Here is a 16,986-nt window from a genome sequence, read left to right on the forward strand (position 1 = left end):
ACATATAGAACCAATTTAAAAGGTATACAAGGGGAACATTTTGAGGTCACACCACTGCACACCTGTTTTTCATTTTCCTCTCTTACCAAGAGGGACCAGAAAACACTAAAAATTTAATTTTGCTACAGTGAAAACAAACTGCTTAGGAGGAATACACCTTCTTACAAGAGTGCCGCACATAAGGATGCTCACCCTCTGAGAATATTTTGAAAACTTACTTGTCAGGCAGGATTTCAGTCCTACTTTTCTAGAATAGTTTTTATTTCATTTGCTTTATAGAGCAAATATCTATAACAGTATCTTGGAAAACAGTATTCTGGCCGCTATTCACACCCTGTGATTGTGGTCAGTAATACAGGATGTATCCAATACAGATAGAAGTTTTTCCAGTATTTGTCTTTCAGTGTTTACTAATGAATAAGCAACACTGTTGCAAAGTATGATCTACCCAACACATTGTGGTTTCATGATTATATACACTACCAATCAAATGTTTTAGAACACCTGAGTTTTTCTTCAATTTTAATTTATTGAAATGCAATGAATGACCTAAAATGGTGAAAATGTAAGCAGTAAACTTCCAGAGGTTTAAATTTAATGTTTAGGTTAGCAAAAATTAAAAAAAAGGAAATTTCAGATTACAAATGGGCCTCCATCAGGGAACAACTAATAGGTTACAACCTACAGATGTTCTGCAGCAATTAAAGTAAATTATGCCTTGCAAGTTGAAGCAAATAATTTAATACAGGTGTCCCAACTTCAGCTGATTATTTAAAAAAAAAAACCCTCTGTCTGTCTTAAAGCAGAGCTGGAACACCTTCTGAAGTACTACTTGGACATTATTACACTATAGAAAGTTGTAATTCCATTAATGGTAAGAAAACGGCAATTAACAAATGAAATGAGACAGAGAATTATTACCCTTAGAAGTGTAGGGCTTTCATTTAAAGAATTGCAAAAATAAAGTGTCAGTGAATACAGTGGTGTCCCACAGAATCCAAAGGCAATTGGAAACTGGAAGAAACTCTGATAGGAAGGGATCTGGCAAACCCAAAGTCACAACCCAAGCAGAAGACAAGTTTCTGAGGGTTACCAGCTTGCACTATGGACGCCTCACAGCACAACAGCTTCAAGCATAGCTTAAGGAGACTTTGTGCTGCAGATTTGACAGTGGCAGTAAGAAAGCCATTCCTTAAAAGACAAAATAAGAAAGTGAGGCTTGCCTAGGCCATGAAATACCAGCTGTGGACTACTGCAGGCTGGAAAAAAGACAGATGCATCAAAATTTGAAATATTTGGTTCATCACTCGGGGTGTTTGCACATCATCAAGTTGGTGAGAGGATGGTTCCTCAGTGTGTGACACTGACTGTCAAACATGGAATAGGAAGTGTGATGGTCTGGGGTTCTTTTGCTGAGGCAGAGTTGGTGACTTGCACAGAGTGATTGGCATTTTGAGTCACAAGGGTTACTACAGCATTTTGCAGCACCATCTAGTGCCTTCTGGTACTGGTACTGCGTCTAGTAGACCAGTGTTCATCCTACAGCAAGACATTGACTCAAAACATACCTCCAGGCAATGTCAGAACTACGTTAAAAGAATAGAACAGGAAGGTACACTTCAAAACATGAAATGGCCAGAACAGTCTCCAGATTTACACCCTGTTGAGAACTGGATAGAAGGGTGAAAGGAAAGCAACATACAAGTGCAACACATTTGAGGGAACTTCTGCAACAGTGTTGGTAAGAACTTTCCGACCAATATTTGATTTCCTTATATATTTGTCTGTTATATCAGAAAAAGGTGGCTACTACTATGATGAATCAAACATGTGAATAAAATTTTGTACACTTTGCACATTTATGCCATTGTTTATTTGTTCTATACCTTGATTTCATTAAACATTAAGACATTAAACTGGGTGTATTTCCATAAAAATTGAAAAAACTGAGGAGTTCTAAAACTTTTGACCAGTACTATATTACTGACATTCCCATAATCCATGCCATACTTTCTTTCAAACTGTTTATTTTAGTTGGGAGTGACTTACTATTCACTGAAAGTCACTGTCAAATGCCAAAGCGACATACTGTAACATACAGTTTGAATATCCTCTGAAATGGACTGCGTGTTGCTGAAACCCTCGAAGTAGAAAAGATGAAGTGTCTAATTGGATCAATGGTGTTTTGAAAGAAAAAAATGATCTCATATATAAATAATATAACATCTTGCATTACACCTGTGCATCAGAACTTTAAGGTTTTACTGGGAGAGGAATATAACACCCTAGTGGACTTGTGACCTCTTTACACTTTTACTCTTCTTTGGTTTGTAACCTTTACTTTCCTGTGTCTTAACATTGACAGTGGGTCTATTTCTTAGCAAGGCTTCTTCCAAAATACACCTGAATTCAGTTTACTCACTGTATTTTTTTATGCTTACTAAGATTTTGTCAGTGATGCAAACTTCTCCCTGTTCTTAGAAATTGTAAATATTTAAAAGCAGTTTCCCTTTTTTGTGTATGTGCTTGGGAGCTTCTATCTGAATGAATTGATGTCTTGAGCTGCTGCCAAGAGAGGAGGGGTATGTGCGTGTGTGTGTGTGCATATGTGAGTGAGGACGCAGGAACACTGAGAAACGAGCCTGCATCTCTGAGAGAAAGCAAGGGAGGGAGAGTGAGAGAGGGAGAGAGAGAGAGAGAGAGAGGGAGGGTGGGAGAGAGGGAGGATCGCGTTGGAGAAATGCGTGAACTGCCTGAGCACTTTCTCTCAAGGATATGATATGAACGCTAGTGCAAATGGTCGGCTGCTCTCTGCTGCTACTATTCTGTTCTTTTTTATTTTATATTATTTTCATTTCCTCTCCCTTGGAGCCTCTCCTTCCCAACACAAGGTAATTAGAACAAAATGCAGAAAGGATCAAACAGATGACCTGGTGAATTAGGATCAGATTGCATTCTGTTTAGTTACTTATTTTAATTTCTATATCTCCTGTTTGGATGCCTGTACTGCTCAGTGTCTGTAAGAGGCTGCAATTGATTTCACTTGCAACAAAAGCCAAGGCTCTGTGCTAAATGCTTCATTGCAGTGCCTCATAAAGATTTACATGTTGGGTTCACTTTTCCACCTCTGTTTGACGTGGGACATTTTTAAATAGACAGTTTGCTGCCTCTTGCATGGATTTATTTACTTTTGAGTTAAGTTTATATTCTGGCTTTAGATACCATACTCTTTGGTTTTCTGTTTTGACAAAGCACATTCTAAAAGAAGAAAAAGTGTTTAATGCATTTGAACTAGTCAGAGTTGAGTTTCTTTTTAGTTTTATCAAAAGGGTATAATAGATGTGATGCACTGTACTACAGCAGGATGTAATGATTTGTGAGTGAGACACAGAAATGACTGAGCACTGTGCTGATTGGAAGTATGATTGCAGCTCCGTATTGCACGTGTAAAGAGTGTGCAGTATATAAGAAAAGAGACTGTGCTGGTGGAAAGAGTTGAATTAAGCCAGAAAAGTAATCAGGATTTATAGCTTTTAAATAAACATTAAAATGATAGAAGCTTCTTCTGCCAGGACCACCAGGCCTTCTAAGCAGGGTGTATATACAGTATATATATATGTAAGCATATATATATATATATATATATATATATATATATATATATATATATATATGTGTGTGTGTGTGTGTGTGTGTGTGTGTGTGTGTGTGTGTGTGTATATACATACATACATACATGCATAAAAATTATTATAATTAATGATGTGCCTCACATGTTCTGACTGAAAATCTTAAGTGTCCATGCAGGTACTCTAATTCCTTGCTTTATATGTTCCATTCATGCAATGCAGATACGTCGCTGGCCACTTTGATTTATGTACAATAATGTGTACTGTATTTGTTTTTTACACGTGCATCTTAGACTATAATAATATATAGCTCATTCATATAAAACAAGTAAAAAGCTGTTAAATACATAAAAATGTAAAACCTATAAAAGTGACTCTCATTTATTGTAAAAAGTAAATATTTTGGATGGTTACATAAAAACCACTAATGTAGCATACTATGACCATTATAAGTATATCTGTAAAGTATGCTGAGAGATGGCATTTATATCTATTTTCCATAAAGTGCGCTTCTTGAGTTCATCTTGATTACACATTTAAAATAAACTAGAAAATATTATCATTGATTTCAGATTTTTTCCATAAAATTTGATATGTAACCAAATATTTAGGATCAGCTGCACAGTGAGTAAATTTATTTTCTACTGTATGTGATATAAAGTACAGCAGTTATTAGGAGAGTATTTTTGTGCTGTAGTAATACTTGTAAAAAGCAATGTTTACTGCTTTGAAGAAATAAACTTCAAAGATGAATTTTTCAAATTCTGAATACTCTCCCTTTGGCATCGTTTTCATTAATACATAACACTTATTCACTTTCATTCAGTTCAAGCAAAATTCATTTTTCTTCAAGTGATGGCTGTGAAATGTGTATATGACACATGAGACACATCAGCTTTGCTAAATTACCTGACTCTCCTATTGTCCCATGCAGTAGTGTTGCAGGCCTCCGTATTTTATGACATGCCATTTAATGGCTTATTTTTCTTCCTGCTCATTTTGACATTGACATAAGCACGCATTGATACACGAATTAGGTTCCATCTGTTCTGAGCTCTGTGCTTTCCGTATTTTGACAGACATGCTAAAGGGGGATCAGCGACACCTAAACTTTGAGCTCATGGGTTAACTACAGCCTTCAAGCCGGTGACTGAGATAGGAGCAAGACAGACACCTGCACAAGAGAAAAGGATGGCAGAGACAGAAAGGGAAAAAACGACCTACGCTGCAAGTTTTAAAATCACCATCAGCGTCTCAAGACTACTTCTCATCTCTGTGGAAATGTGAGGGAGGAAGAAACCAGAGTGAGTGAGCATGGCTGCCTTGAAACATCCGATTACCTTTTACCTTCATGCACTGTGAAGCTTTTTTCTGTTTTTTTGATATTGTTTTTAATTTGTTGTCAACCTTCAATGTTTTTGCTCAAGAGACATGAGAAAAACTAAAAGATGTCAGCAACTTTAGGTGCCCCAAGAATTAAATGCCTTTGAGCAGTGCAAACACTTTGTGAACAAAGCTCTGATGTGGAACTTCATTACTGAAGTCAATTTCGTATTTATCTCTTTACGGCAATGTACCCGACTGTTGATCCCTGGTATTGATCATTTTTAAATGTACATTTTCAAAAATATAAATAAAAATAACTAGGAACACCTGATGAACAGAAGAAAACTTGCATGTTATTAATTTTCTTTTTGTTATAAACCCTTAGAATTTGGTGCTGGAAGCCTGAACCACTTAACCATTTTAATTCAGAAAATGTCCTCTTCAGACTAGTAATTTATTTCAATTTCTTCTGTCCTCTTCACCTTTTCCTTCTTTATGATCCACTCCATTATCTTTTATTCTTTAAAAACTAGTCACACATGTTTTTTGTCACCCTATAACCTATAAGAAATACACCACAGCTGTGAAAAGAAATTCAACATGGCTGCAGGTGTGGCAACATGGCTGCCTTTTGCACGGGCAGCAGCTGTGGGTTGGCTTCCTCTAGCCAAGAAATCCATGCCTAAACCTCCCAGTGACAATAAAAGTCGCAATGATGAGATCCTTATTGTTAATGTTAGTGGGCAGCGTTTCCAGACATGGAAAAACACCCTAGATCGCTATCCAGATACTCTCTTAGGAAGTTCTGAAAAGGAATTTTTCTATAATGAAGAAACGCAAGAATATTTTTTCGACCGAGACCCAGAGATGTTTCGACACATCCTTAACTTTTACCGCACTGGGAAGCTTCACTACCCTCGGCATGAATGCATTCAAGCTTTCGACGAGGAACTTGCCTTTTATGGGATAATCCCAGAAATCATTGGTGACTGTTGCATGGAGGAGTACCGGGATCGCAAGAAGGAAAACTTGGAACGTTTGGCAGAAGACACAGAAGCGGAAATGTCCACAGACGCACCACTTCCTCCAGACAGCACATCCCGGGAGCGGCTCTGGAGAGCCTTTGAGAATCCTCACACAAGCACCATGGCCCTGGTTTTCTATTATGTCACAGGATTCTTCATTGCGGTTTCAGTAATTGCCAATGTAGTGGAAACTGTCCCCTGTAGACCACCAAAAGGAAGAGTGAAAGACTTGCCCTGTGGTGAGAAATACTCCCTAGCTTTTTTTTGCATGGACACTGCCTGTGTCATGATTTTCACCTTTGAGTACCTAATGAGACTTTTTGCTGCTCCTAGCAGGTGTAAGTTCATGCGATCTGTGATGAGCATTATAGATGTGGTGGCCATCATGCCTTATTACATTGGTTTGGTGATGCCAGAGAATGAGGATGTCAGTGGGGCCTTTGTCACTCTTCGTGTGTTTCGAGTTTTTCGGATTTTCAAGTTCTCCCGGCACTCCCAAGGGCTACGGATCCTTGGGTACACTCTAAAAAGTTGTGCTTCTGAGCTGGGTTTTCTTCTCTTCTCTCTTACTATGGCCATCATCATATTTGCCACTGTCATGTTCTACGCTGAGAAAGGCACCAAAGAGACAAACTTTACCAGCATCCCTGCAGCCTTCTGGTACACCATAGTCACCATGACAACACTGGGGTAAGTTTGCATGATCTTTTGGTTTCGATGCCACAATTTAGCCGTCATGATAGGCTGAACAAATTATCATAAAATATTTTTCTAAATATGGTAGTAAGTGAACATGTTTGACAAAAATCTTATAATATGAGATGGGACTATGGAATATGAGGAGAGGAGCACAGAGGCACTCCATTTAATGAAATGAATGAGTGGATTATGGTTTGCTTAGCTATAATACCCACCTCCGCGCCTTCCCTCATTTGATGCACTATAAACGTCCTGCATATGGTACATTCATAAAAACACAGAGAAAGACAACTGGACCACAGAGACATTTAAATAACAAAGAGGGCTTTGAAAGCAGTATCTCCTCAGGAATATAGACATCACTTTTCAGCTGTAATGTGAAGGCAACTTGTTTACATGAAGTGGACAACTTGAAGAGGCCATACTAATGGCCAAAGAAACATTCAATAAATAAAATGTTCATAGTTGTCCATGTTTTCTGTCGTTTTGGCTTATTGCTGGAATTTATTGTATATCTGCTAAATGATTCTTCATTTTTTTGGCATATTCAAATATCTTCACCTTTTTGTGTATTGATTTTAACATTCCATATATGTTTTTGAGATTACAGTTGTTGTTGGTATTATAGAAAATTTCCCAATTGTCAACATCCCTGAACTCTTTTCCAGGGGCGTTTTGTAGATGAGCAGCTGCCATTAAATTAGGAATTCCCAACATCTGTCCCAAGGGACCCTTGTGGTTGCTCATGTTAGTTTCAGCCAATCAGAGGCTTCTTGCTCAGTTTATCATACATCTCTTGCTTGCTTCAACATATTGTTTTCCTGTTTCTATGTTTAGCCTGTCCATTCAGAATGTGTTTTATATTCCTGCAAGATAGTAAACTTGTCTGATATATTCAGGAATGTTTGGATATCATGAACAGTATTTACATAAATCAAGTATTAATCAAGAGCTAGCACCGTAGAAAATTAATAAGCTGCTTTACTATAGGGGAAAAACATGCAGTATAACACTTGCCTTGCAGCTATAAAGACTCAGGTTTGAATTCTGTCCCTGTCAGGATTTGTGCTGATTTTGTCCATTGTCTCCCTGAGCATGGGAGTTCTTTACAGGTAGTCTGGGTAATTCCTACAGTACATCACAGTAATGTGTGTGCTGGGTAAATATGTGACATTGAGTAAGTGCGGGTATGATCATGAGTGTCGTCTACTGTATGATATGCTAGCGTCCCAGCTGGAGTGATTCCTGCCTTGCACTTGTCACTCTAAAGATAGGTTGCAGCTTTCCTCCACCCTGTATAAGTGGTTCTGAAAATTACAATTTCATCTCATTCTTATAAAGCACACTTCCATTCATCATGTCAGCATTAAATGAATGGAAACTCCTTTGAATGTTACTTACACACTTTAAAATAGAAGTAATGAAGTAAAATCTTTAATTAGGTGAAGAGAAACAATAAGGACATGAAAACCTAATAAATCTGTATCAATCACTATGACTTTTTATAATGCTTTGGGAAAACAGTTATCTAGTACTCAGATGTGTTTGGCTTAGTAGAATGGAAGTAGATAAAAATATACTCCTGAGTAGTTGACAGCAGAAACTGCTCATAAATTTAGAAAAGATTTGGAACATAGTGTATGGGAAATGGGGGTCCTTAAGACCCCTCACTTAAGGTCTGTGTTTTCTTCTTTGCAGATACAGTAGGTTTTTTAGCTGCAGTTTGTACTGGATTTTTATATAAAAATCCAGTACAATCTTACAGACAGAAGCCGTATGAAATTTCAGCCTCATTAAAATTGCATATCTAGGCAATTCTGACAGTTTAAACAGAATTCAAGGTAAACTGATGCTCAGTGTTGTCTGTTTTCAGTCTTGGACTTGTTGCCTGCCCTTCATATTCTGAATTTTGTGGGGTCTTCTATGGACTTGATTTTTAAATATTCATGCAGTTCATCTCCCTCTGTGATCCACTGCGCCATTTCATGGCTATCTTGCTTTTAAGCTGTGCGTCTGCAGTAGGCAATTTGCCCACTAGCATTAAAACTTACAGTGTACTAGTTGGTTTCCCACATCCTGCATTTTGCAGTAGTATGACTTTGTGTTTTCCTTATGTTTCCTTATAAGTCATCCATTATCAGATAATGACAGGTTTGCACTTGCCACTTCTGCCTGGATGTACTTGTGGTAACAGGCTCTTCTTTTGTTACAGAACTTTTTACCTTTCTCACTGTTGTCATCTCTCCTTTTTTTTTTTTACTGTGGGTTTTACATTCACACATATTTCAATTATAATACACAGGAGAAAGCCTTGTACATGGAACAATAATGATGAATATTGGGCAGTTTTAGGAAAAATACAGATGGTCATCACGGGAATGTTGAAAGATTATACTAACTAAGGGAGATTGCTGGAAGAGCATTTGCCATTCAGTTCAAAATTTCATTTTTGGATCATTCAAGTGTATTGAATAAGGTTAAAAAATTTTGAAAAGAAGTTAACAGTGCCAAATATTAATGTATTTTCACCTATTGGAAATTCTCAGATTTAGAGCAAAAATTGTGAATTAAAGAATTTTTGGCTAATCAATTAAGTTTGACTGATAGCCTGTTGGTAGTATCAATAAGTTGTAAGGATTAGTTGACGGAGTAGGAAATCAGATAAAGTACTGGGTTATCAAGAACTGAGGTTTTGAGAGAATGGAGCCAACGAGTTGTCTCTACTCTCTTGGAATAATGAAAGAAAATTCATTTAATAATACAGAAAAAATGTAATGATATTTATGTCTCCAGTCATTCTGAAAAATATAATTTTGAAATTATTTTGTGCATTGCATTTTAATTATATTTTTAAAATAATGTAGTATTCTGTAAAACAATGGGCAAGTAGTTAACACTGCTGACGCAACATGCCCAGAAATCAGTTTCAACTCTTTTGGTTCTGCATGGATTTTGTGAATTGTCCAAATGTCCACATTCATTTTTTCAAGGTTCTCCAGTTACCCCTCACATCCTAGTGATGTGCACATATGGTTAACTGAGGACATGAAATTAGCTTGACGTAAGTGAATACGTGAGTACTTGATGGGGCCTTTTAATGGACATGCGTTGTGTTAAGTAAGCGTTTCTACTTTCTCCATGAAGTTTATAGGCTCCATCTCCACAAGACCCTGTACTGCACTAAATAAATGATGGATTATTCTATTAAACAGTAGAACCAACACCACTGCAGTGTCCTACACTGACGGCATTAAATGTCTTTTATCATGAGTGGAGAAGGCTTTATGAGAATTTATTCGCATAAGGTCATGGGAATTTAAAAACAAGTGCTCAAGTTGAGGTTTACACTCAGAAAAAATGTAAAAAGTATTGGGATGAGACCCTTGGACAAATTAGCTATTAGTTGACCAAACAGGCTTAGTGGATCACATTCTGTCCTTTAAAGTTCTTGCATTCTTTTTATTGGAGAGTCACTGATGTGCTGTTTGAAATGAGCATTGAGTATTCTGTGAATGAGGACACTATAAATAGGCTGTGCTGCACTGTGTGTTCATTTTCCCTCTCATGCATCTGTGTAAACATTTCCTCTACAAAACACAGTAGGGTTTTAAATGGAACTTAATTTTTACACCAAGAGGCTGTCACCACCTTCCTAAGGTAATATTTATAGCTTATATTCTTTATTTGCGAGAGGATATTTGTTTGTTTTTCCCTGTGGACAATGCAAGTAGAAACTTGAATGTCAAACTTACATCCTGCTGTTTTGGATGAAGAACAGTTCCTATTTGGATTTAATTATTTTGCTTAGGATTATTAGAAGTAGACTTTCTTTAAAAACCTACTAGCACTCTAAGGGTGACATGTACCATTTAGATGCATACTGTCAGAGGCATATTCTGATGACTTTTAAGTTAGATGTTCCAAGATTTGACAAAAGAACATTATCTCTAAGTAATGAAAGAGCTATAGGTGTAATTTTTACTGCTTTTACTTTACATGGATGGGGTATTGCACCATTTCAGGGAAAGTCTAGTTTTACATTCCTACTTTATGAAATGATTTGTTTCATATATTATGAAAATGTGAGATGTATGATTCATTAAAAAGGTGCTTTGACTGCAACACATACAATATATTGAAATCTTAAAAATTAGATTTTGCTGCTGCTTCTTCAATGAAACAAGTATCTTAGAGAAAGTATCATTTTCTAGCTTTTGACATACTAAAAACTTGGCTGCTAAGACATGGGAGTGATAGCTTCTCGTGAATCACTATACAACCCCATATGGTCACTGTACCTCTCAGTCATTCAAGTGGGAAAAGCAGATTAATTGCTTTACAGATCATAGGATACTGGAGTGATGCTAACTGTGAAAAGTTGCTGCAAAAAGTAAGGTGTCATATTATTTACTCCAACAGCATGACCAGGTCAAAGTCCTTTTCCTATACTTAGGGTATTTTTCTTGGCACATACAGAAAATAACTGACTAATTTAAACATCTGTAGAAAGTAGAGAACACAAAATTATGCTTAAGGACTCATCTATGGACAGTTTAGACTTGAATGTAAACGTTATTAAAGACAACTGTTTTTCTTTGGTGATTAAGATAGGTGGTCATGATTTTGTACCTTCTTGTACAGTGTACTGGCGATGTTGCTTGAAGTTTTGATTCATATATAAGTTTAAACAGCCTTTGTTGTGTGGATATATTTGCCAATTTTTAATAAGCCTGACTTATCTTTTAATAAACTTCATGTTGTAGTTTTCTTAATAAAAGTTAACTAGCCGACGATCGCAGTAGCATACGGCGGTGTAAGAACAGGAATGGAAAACGGTGAGAAAGGAATTCAGAAATCAAGAAGAAATAAATACTTCTTGAAAGACGGAGTTGTGAATAGGTGTTTTGGTGGAGATGACAGAAAATGAGTCGAAAGATCTAACCCTAGAAAAAGCCACTTACAACTGACCGTGGCTGAAGACTGGTTGTTGTAGATTAACACAAATCTTTGCAAACGTTTGTTCTTGGGACTTGTTGATAGTCATGGAGAAGGCGAGTCTGAGTGGGAATTGTGTGTGTTTAAATTTTAAAGGGAGATTGGTGTTGGAAGGAAGGAGAGAGATTCTGGGAATGAAGATTGTTTCAGAATTTTGGATAGCGATCAGTTTGCACTCAATAATATTTGTATGTATTCATGTAACGATGAATCTTGCTCCGTTGCAAAAACCTTTTGATGGCATAATATTTCAGAGGAGCATAACTACAGCTCCCAGCTTCAGATGAAGGATATGGGGAGGCATGTCAGTTGGTGTGAGGATGTGTAAAAACTCCTGTGGGTATGTTAGTTGATCATTAGATTGTCACTGACTACTGTATTGACACTCTAGAAGGTCACTTTTTCACACTGTATAAGATCAAGAACTTTGTTGTTAATATGTAGAGAATCGTCGTTTGTGACGTTCAGTATTGGTCTTGTAGCAAGTTCTTGGGGAGGCACAGTCGAGAAATTAATATCACCGTAAAACTGAGCAACTGGGTCTTGTTGTTGTGGTAAATATTGAGAAGGTAGTTCTGCCGTATCTCTAGTTTTACCTTCCCAAACTTGAAGAAGCCATTGGACAAATTGAGTTTCACTTTCGAGAGCTCTCATATTTTTTGAGTTTTAGGACTTTCATTTTGTTCCACAGCCTGTGTTTGCTGATGGAAGAGGCAACAGTGAGGGCTTGGGAACCACGGAAGATAACAGGCAGTATTTGGTGGAAATTAGGGATACTGTTGTTAATTTTATAACAAAGGCTTAGGAAACAACCATCACAGTATAACGAAAATAGGAAGGAGCGAAACGAATAGCAAGGAGTGAAACCAATGCCAATGGTCGACAGAGTACCTTCCTGTAGCACGCTACGGAAAAGACTCCCAGGCGCACACATGGCTGAAGTGAAAGGTCACGCGGTGAGGCTAGATATAGGGCGGTGACGTGACACCAATGGGGTCATGAGATAGGAGTGGGGAACACGGTAGTCTGACGGAGGAATAGGAATTGAGAAAAGCGGCGTGGAGGTGTATGGGAGGCCTCAGGTAGCGTGGAGAAGGGTTTGGAAGAGCAGGAATAGGAATTGAGAAATGCCATGTCGGCTGCGTGTGGGTGGGACCGCTTTTGAAGAGGAAGCAGGACGAACCAGAAGAGAAATATACTGTATATAAGAGATTAAATGAGCTGTAAGGTATGATTTCTTTATCAACCTCATATTACACCATTGTAAAAAATCTTTGACACCAAAACACAATTTGAACATTGGCAATGCTCTTCTAACAGTGCTATTTGAATAATGCTGCCAATTTTGATTGTATTTTAGTATTCTTCTCCTTTCTTAAGGTGAGCTTCAGTTTTAGTTTGTCTTTATGTCTAATGCACATTCATATTCATAGATTTGTTTGAACTAAACCAATTTGCCTGGAAAAAGCCATAAGAGATCAGCATGATAAGCAAATTATTACCATTTTATTATATTCATGACCACTCTTAGTGAGTCGGGCTTCAGGATTCCCATATAAAGTGATATACAGAGTGTCGGTTCTGGTTTTATATTTGATACTTATGGGGTTGTACATAACGGCTTAACCTTCTGTTAGAATTAAAAACAATGGAATGTGTTTTATAAGGTAGAATCATTGGTCTTCATGAGGGCAGCTGGTCACTTAAACCTATAGTAGTACATATTGCCCATGGATATGATGCTAGAGACAGCAGTTGCAAAAGTGATCTTATATCATTAAGGTTTTCAGGAGGTCCTAAGAAACAAAATCAAGCAAAGACCAGCATACAATATATAAAGCATTATGGCCCATGTGTCAAGATTTACCAAAATCCTCTGTGATATTGCACAACTAATGTCTCAGACTAAGGGCCAATGACATGCAGAAGTTAGATCCAGTTCACACTTGACTTATAAGATATGCCTTTATCCACTCTATATTGACAACTGCACCTAAAATGAAGTCTGGAGTGCTGAGAAGTAGTGTCCATCTTCACCATTGCACTCCACATCACGTCATCATCTAGATTTTTCTGCTTGCAAGGAGTAATTTTACCAGGCAATGAGAAAACCCCATCTCCCATCTTTCATGGCAGGCTTGATTAATGCAATTTTGAAGCAGATAATGCCAAACAATTGACAGCTGTTAGTTCACGAGAATGTCTACAGCACCCCTACCTGGGTATTCTAATAGATGAACTAATGTCCTTTGTTTGTTTTCCCACTTCATGCTTGATTAGATGTGCCGCAGGACAACACTTGGTGTCCGTATGAATAAATACCATAGGGCATAGCTGTTTCTATCACTAGCTAGAGGAGCATTACCTGATATTAATGTGTAGCCCATTTCTGGGCCAATAAATCATTGCTTGCTTTAGTTTTGAAATCATTTCTCATATGTCACCTGTTCAGTGTGCTGGTTTTCATGGAAATTGGATGGCTGTAACTTTTTTATGTTATAGAGTATATATTCCCAATGTCCCAATTTAATCTTCTTTAACTCATATATAGGCTCCTGGACTATTTGATTGCTATGGTTATTAACCTTCTTACAACAAATTCTAGCAGGCTCTCTCCTTTGTAAGCTTTTAGGATGCTGATTATTTCTCACTACACCAACTCTCTTACCCCTTTGCTTTCAAAATTTTAAAACACATTAAGTTGCCCAAGGTAGCAAATGTAGCTTTTTGCCATCCATGGCTCAACCCTCATTCTAATTCACTTCACTCATCTGCTGAACCAGACTACCAAGCTAAAAGATTTCAAGTGCACAAAATCTTTTCAAAACGACCCTCATTATAACACAGGACTTGTTACGACAAGCTGTCTGCCTGGATCCCACTGACATTGATTTAATGAGGACAGAATACTTAATGCTGTCCTCTGTATTGGACCAATAGATGGAGAAGTGAGCCCAGTCCCTCAAGGGTAAACTGTGATCCCCGTCAAGCTTTTTTTGAAGAATGTCTCCGGTGCTGCTTGCCCATCTGTTGACCATGCTGTCAAGGTATGCATCTGGACCTCAAGATATGTAAAACAGATAGGAGGTTCTATCCATTGCAGCTATTCCGAAGATAGTCAACTTCATGTTTTGCCTTTTATTTTCCCTTTAAGGTTATAAAGAGTTTTAGTTTTATTGTCTCAATTCAAAGATCCCAAGCTGACCCGAAACCTCTGTGACAGCACTGAAAAAAAGGTCAAAGAGAAAAAAGGTTTAGTCAGGAGATTGAGACTGTCAGTGGTTCATGGCAGCAAAATAAACAATTGCATAGCAGATTGATCCAGACTAAACTTTAGCGGGAGCCTAAGCTGAAAGATCCGATATCACACTTTTATAGATTGAGTGATGTTTGGGAAGTGGCCAGGTTTGTCTGCTGCGCTGGGATCAGGTTCCACTTCTTAAGGTCACTGCAGTTTTTGTGCTAGTGTATCTTTTTCCTGAAATGTCTGAATTTAAAGACATTCAAGTAACTGACATATCTTTAGCTAGGCCCAAGGTCACAAAACACTGTCTTGCTTGCCACAAAGTCCCCTGCCTGCTGTTTGCAGAGCCATGATGTTTACTAATATGGCTAGATTGTTTTTGACTCAGCACAGCAAGAGGTGCTCACGAGGTTCTATTCATAAAACATATAAGGAAGAAAATTAATGGCAATGAACAAAGCTACAATTGCAGCATATTTATGTTCAACTGGTATTTGTGTCCTAATTTACATAATTTATACATTCTGTTGTGCTTCAGTGGTCATTAAGCTACCCATAATTGTAATGAAATATGAAATCTGTTATATGCAAACACATTCATTAAATTCAGTCCCTGGGTGGTGTGTTAAGTATCAAACTGGAATGATAAAGAGTGCCTTGTTTTACTGGTTGGAGGAAAAAAACGACTGAACGGGTTCATTATGCCCATTTCACTATAGCACGTGGCCCAGACTTTTGAATCTGTAGCCTTGCTGCAGGTAGTAGTCTTAAGAATCGATGTCATCAAGCCTTTAAATGAATATATTCCTTTACTCTGGAAGATGAAATTGTGTCTGAGTAGTGCAGTGCTAGATTTTATTTTCATTGACTAACTCTAAGCCAGTCCTCATCTTGATTACTTTTACAAAGGCAGCATATTTATAGGAAAACAAAAGAAAGGGTTTTTTATTTGTGTGATTTTTACTAAATGTTCACATAGTACATGGTAGGTGTTTATTTATTCATCAAACATACACTAGTGGTATCTTCTAGAGTACCACGAAATTCCTAAATTGTCCTTTTACTAAGTAAGATCTCTGAGTACTTATGCAGATCTACAAATGTACTCTGTAAAAAGTATATATTAAAAACCTTATCACATTTAAATTTACTTATTAAAATTTATTTATCTTGGTAAATAAACAATAATTCAATGTGGTTAAAATAGAGAGAGAGTTAGACTAACATGAGTTCCAGCTAACAAAAGAGTTACCAGATGAAGGCAAAGCATGGAAATGAAAGGCTCCACTTAACCACTTTTCTGGAGGAAATAAATCTATGGGACACACTCTATGCTGTCCTTTCTAACAGCTACATTTGTGTTGATTTGATCCAAGTGGCCACCATTCACTTTCCAGACATTTTACAGATTAGTATATCAAATGCTAAAATCCAGGGGCCTCATGCGTAGAACTCACACTATAACATGGCGTAAGCACAAAAGCGGGAATGTGCGTACGCACAGAAAAATCCAGATGCAGGAATCTGTACGTACGCAAACTTTAACGTTCTTCCACTACATAAATCCCGATCAGCTTGAAAAGTAACGCACGTGCCTTCTGTCCCGCCCCAACTCCTCCCAGAATTACGCCTCTTTGAATATGCAAATCGATATAAATAGCCTTCTGAGAAAAGACAATGGGAAAAGCACGGTGGAAAATATAAGAATTTCAGCGAATACCAAGTGGAGGCAAAGGAAAAACGTACTATTTGTTGGTTTAAACAGTGGTATAATCAACAAAAGGAAGTTGATCGAGTGACAGAGTGTCGGAGAAACTCGAAAGCTCAAGTTCACAAAGTCGCACAGTGCCCGAAATAAAAAAGAAATCACATATCAAAGTCGCTGTGAAAAGGCAAGTCGTAGCCCACCGTCTGAGTGTCATATGAAAGCTTATTAGGGTACAGACAAAAAAATAGGCACACAGTGGGAAAAAAGCTCGAAATGTCAACTTTAATTTCGAAATTTCCACTTTAATCACGTAGTTTATTTTGCCATTAAAGTAGAACATCATAAACTTCATCTTAAAAT

The 16,986-nt window shown here is 37.5% G+C and overlaps 1 protein-coding gene across 3 annotated transcripts in view; it reads left to right on the forward strand.

The window, feature by feature from the left end:
- Positions 1-2,752: 2,752 nt before the first annotated feature.
- Positions 2,753-16,986, forward strand: part of kcnd1 (potassium voltage-gated channel, Shal-related subfamily, member 1) — a 291,138-nt gene continuing 276,904 nt past the window's right edge. For all 3 annotated transcript variants that reach the window (XM_028792781.2, XM_028792782.2, XM_028792783.2), the window contains exons 1-2: positions 2,753-2,891; positions 4,709-6,670. In XM_028792781.2, coding sequence (XP_028648614.1) covers positions 5,556-6,670 — 1,115 coding nt within the window. In that variant the 5' untranslated portion in view covers positions 2,753-2,891; positions 4,709-5,555. The remainder of the gene's footprint in view (positions 2,892-4,708; positions 6,671-16,986) is intronic.

The sequence above is a fragment of the Erpetoichthys calabaricus genome, chromosome 11 (assembly GCF_900747795.2).
Source record: "Erpetoichthys calabaricus chromosome 11, fErpCal1.3, whole genome shotgun sequence".
Classification (NCBI taxonomy): domain Eukaryota; kingdom Metazoa; phylum Chordata; class Cladistia; order Polypteriformes; family Polypteridae; genus Erpetoichthys; species Erpetoichthys calabaricus.